The sequence below is a fragment of the Manis javanica genome, chromosome 2 (genome assembly GCF_040802235.1).
Source record: "Manis javanica isolate MJ-LG chromosome 2, MJ_LKY, whole genome shotgun sequence".
Lineage (NCBI taxonomy): Eukaryota > Metazoa > Chordata > Mammalia > Pholidota > Manidae > Manis > Manis javanica.
In genome coordinates, this window is record NC_133157.1 from 3,368,242 (window position 1) to 3,372,072 (window position 3,831).

Genomic DNA, 3,831 nt, shown 5'->3' on the forward strand with positions numbered 1-3,831 from the left:
GAGGCTCCCGGGACAGCAGAGCCCCTGGATCCTGGAGCCCTGTTCGTGGTCGGCACTGTCCGGAGCCCGTTCCCCCAGGAGTGCTCACCATGTTAAGATTGGTGAGCACATAGCGCTCTGTGTCCTCCTGGTGGGCCTGGTAGACATCGGGGCCCACGGCCACCAGCAGCTCCAGATGCAGGACGCTTCCCACAGCCTGTCTGCGGAGTCGAGGGGAAGGAGGACGTCCTGGAGAGGGAGGAGGCAGGGCTGAGTGTAAAGGTCCTACAAAGCAAGTGAGATGTGGCTTTGGCTACCTGGCCAGCTGTCCCCACAGCCCACTGCAGCCAGACCTTTACATCACCCCGTGCTCCTGGGCTTGGAGACACAAGGGCCACCTTGGGGCCTGGATCCTGTTACTGACTGGGCATTTCAGGACACGGGAAAGGGCAAGCCGGCAGCACGGAGCCAGGCAGGGAGCACTGTGTGGCTGTAATGTGCCCCAAAGCCCCAGCAGCCGCTCTGCCTCCTGGACACCCCTCTGCTAACATGCTGGAGAATGGGGGCCACCTCAAGAGGGCAGGTAAAGTCCAAGGCACCACCCTGGTTGCACCCAGATGCAGCCTGGGAATGGCACGAGTGGCAGCAGAGCCAGCTCCCGATCCTGGCAGGGCCCTGGGGCTGCGTATAAGCCTGGAGCAGCCACTTCCTGTCTTTGTGCCTCTGGATCCCCACCCGCAGCATAGGAAGTCAGTAACTCTTGTCCTGCCAGTCCCAGAGCTGAGAGACTCCAAAGGTGCACGTCTGTGAACGTGCTCTGTAAATTGTGAAGGGCTGTTCTTAGATGGGCAGTCTACCTGTCCACCAACCAGTCTGGGGGCTTGGTGGACACATATTCCCCTGTAAGCTGGACTCCCCTGCATGCTAGAGAAGATGGCTGGGCATCTTGACAGCCATCCGGGCATTGGGGAGAGCTGGTCGCTCCCCCAGAGCTGTCTCTGAGGGTGCCTCCACTCTCTGCCTCTAGTTTGGATGACCCCTGGGGCTGTGTGGGTTGTCCTGTGGATCCGGTGGGGCTGGGCACTGCCCCAGTGAGGCACCAGCTCCTGGTGCTGCGTCCTCACCGGCTGGACGTAGAGCCTGTCCACTCCCACCAGGATGTGGCGCTTCTGGAGGACAGAGAGCAGCCTGACCCACTACCCCCCTGGCCTCCTGCCTCTCTGAGCCGTCACAGCACTGGGCACGGGCTTGCCCTGAGCTCCCTCCGAGGAATCCTCTCCAGGCCCATCTTCGCAGGACAGCTAGGAACCACACCCTTCTGGGGCTGCGCTCACTGCCTACAACTGCTGCCAGTGCCCACGGCCCATGCCCCAAACCTCCCTCATGCACGTGGCGCTGAGCTCCTCTGCAGGGCCTGGGACAGACCCTGGTGGGTCCCACATGTACGGGAATGGAGGGGGTCTCAAGCGACTAGCTGGGCCTATGCTAATGACCAGCACTGATGGTCACCAGATCAGCCCTGAGTGGCATCTGTCCCCGCCCATGTGTAAGGACATAGGTGGCTCTGGCTTGTCAGTGATGTGTATGACAAACTTTGCATGGACACACAACACCACTCCTCACAACAACCTCAGAGACTGACTGTTACCACCATTTCTCAGTTGAAGACACAGAGATGGGGTTGAGTGACTGCTCTAAGGTCGTCTGTGTTGAGTGGCAGAGCTGAACCTGACTGCAAAGCCCTCATTCTTTCCATCCCCTGGTTCTCCGGATTGGCACCTGGCTCAGCCACCTGCCAACTAGGTGGCCTTGGGAAACTCAGATGGCTTTTCCAACCCCCGTGGGACATGCCCCATGGGTCTGATACCAGGCATTAGGGGTCTTACATCTGCCTATGTGGTAGGGGTGGGATGTATCTCCACACCACCAGGTCCCATCAGCTGCACCCTCAGCACGATCTCTCCCTGACGCTGGCTGAGCTCCCACTCACCAAGTGGCCTGAGCAGTACGTGACCCCGGCCACCGGGCACGGCCTCCTGTGAAGCAGTGGTGGGGTGGCCCCCCCCAGCAGCTGGAGAGAGGCATTCACCACGAGCTCATTAGAGAAGGAGGCAGTGAAGCTGGAAGGAGAAGGCAAAGAGCTGTCCCCGGGCACACAGGGAGAGCGTGGGGCCTTGCAGGGCAGCCCTCGAGGCCGTCCTCACAGATGCAGGTGAGCGGGGCCATGTGGAAGTGGGGTGCTGCTGGAGACAGGAGGCTGCCACGCTCCCCACGCTCGGCCCTCTGGGTCCTCCTGCCTGGAGAGGGGGCCTGAGGTTCCCTGGGGAGGGGCGCTGGCTTGGAGCCTGGAGATCAGGGTTCAGTCCAGCTCCTCCCAGCTCTACATCCTGGGCCTGACCTTGGAATAGAGTTTCATGAGTGGGGCCACAAACCCCCGACAAGCAAAGCAGGTGCAAGCACGGCCTCTGTGGCCTCGGTGGAAAGCGGGAGTTCAAAGCTGGCCTCACCATCCTCTACCCAGATGCCTTCCTCCAAAGTAGTTCCCAAGGGGCTTGGGACCCCTAGGCAATTGATCTAGCCCTCTAGAAGGGCAGAGCTGAGGGGACCTGGGTATGCGACACACAGGTTCTGGGCGCCCCCCTCCGTGGCTGGCCCCCACCGGCCATCCAGCAGGCTCCAAGGAGAGGGCAGCGTGCATCTGACCAGAGGGCAGAGAAGCCCATCCCCGGTGGGGATCCCCTAATTCTCTCCACCCTGACCACTGGGCTACCCTGCCTCTGGTCCCCACCAGCCTTTTGCTCAAAGTCACCAATGGCCGAACATGGAAGGGTGGCCTGTACCTCAGAAAAGCCCAGGCGCAGCCTGTGAGCAACAGGGGGCAGGGCTTTGGCTGGGGCTTGACCCGGAGTCTTGTTTCTCATGGAATAGATAAATATTTACATCCATGGCCAGAAACCACAGGAATTCCTGAAAGTCAGTCAGCCCAAGCGAGGCCCAGGGACAGAAGAGGCCAGCTAATTAGCAAGCATTCCCTTGAGATACTGAGCAGAATCCAGGGGTCAGAACCCTGGCTTAGTCCAGATCACTCAGACCGGCAGTTACCAACTTGGCAGAGTAACGGGGTGAGGTCAGACCTCCTCCCAGCAGAGTCAGGGAAAATCCCAGCCTCCTGACAAGATGGTGAGAACACCCCGCGGTTGCTGAGAATCTCCCCTCACTAAGAAGGCTCCAGGACAAGTACCTTTTAGGGAACCATCAGGGCCAAAGTAGGAAGTCACTTCCTCCGGCTTCAAAGCCTGAAGAAACCGCTGCGAGACAGAAAGGACAAGAGGGAAGTGGGGAGTGGAGAGGGCAATGAAGAGCTGCTTATGGATTTACACAAACAGATGTGCAGCCAATTTTTTCTTCACCCCCCAAAAACCCAAGCTCAGATTCCTCCACCCAGTGCAAACCCCAGGGCCAAAAGAACACCCTCCTCTACCCAAAGGCTGTTTGGCAGCCCCCTCCCCAGGGGATACACCCGCCCCTGGAGATTCACCCACCTGCTGGAAATCGGAGCGTCCCCAGCAGCCCAGGAGAAAGAAGGCAGAAGTGAGAAACCCACACACACAGCTCCCCTGGGGGTGAAGCACGCTCATCCTCTGGAAGGCCGCCTGCGGCAGAGGGAGAGAGCCTAGAAGGCTGGGAATCCGTTGGTGTGGAATGTGACAGACTCCGCTGGGCGGGTGGTTAGGCTGTGTTTACTCTGGGGAGCTTCCTCCCGGGGCAGGGGTGTCAGGGTGGGCGGCCTGCAGGCTCCGCCCACTGCAACCTGGGCCTTGCTCTGAGCTAGCTGGTCTTTTGTCCAGAGCA

At 60.0% G+C, this 3,831-nt stretch overlaps 1 protein-coding gene across 10 annotated transcripts in view; it reads right to left on the reverse strand.

Annotated features, from left to right (window-relative positions):
- Window positions 1-3,831, reverse strand: part of ADAMTS13 (ADAM metallopeptidase with thrombospondin type 1 motif 13) — a 30,154-nt gene that overhangs the window by 24,445 nt on the left and 1,878 nt on the right. For 7 of the 10 annotated variants that reach the window (XR_012125288.1, XM_073222053.1, XM_073222055.1 and 4 more), the window contains exons 1-3: window positions 3,522-3,751; window positions 3,221-3,287; window positions 89-264 (exon numbers count right to left, since the gene is read on the reverse strand). Coding sequence is in view for 9 of the 10 variants with exons in the window: in XM_073222053.1 (XP_073078154.1) it covers window positions 89-264; window positions 3,221-3,287; window positions 3,522-3,617 (339 nt within the window). In the remaining variant the exon portion in view is untranslated. Of the gene's footprint in view, window positions 1-88; window positions 265-3,220; window positions 3,288-3,521; window positions 3,752-3,831 lie in introns of those variants that run through there. The other 3 variants (XM_073222061.1, XM_073222045.1, XM_073222041.1) reach the window with 2 other exon arrangements.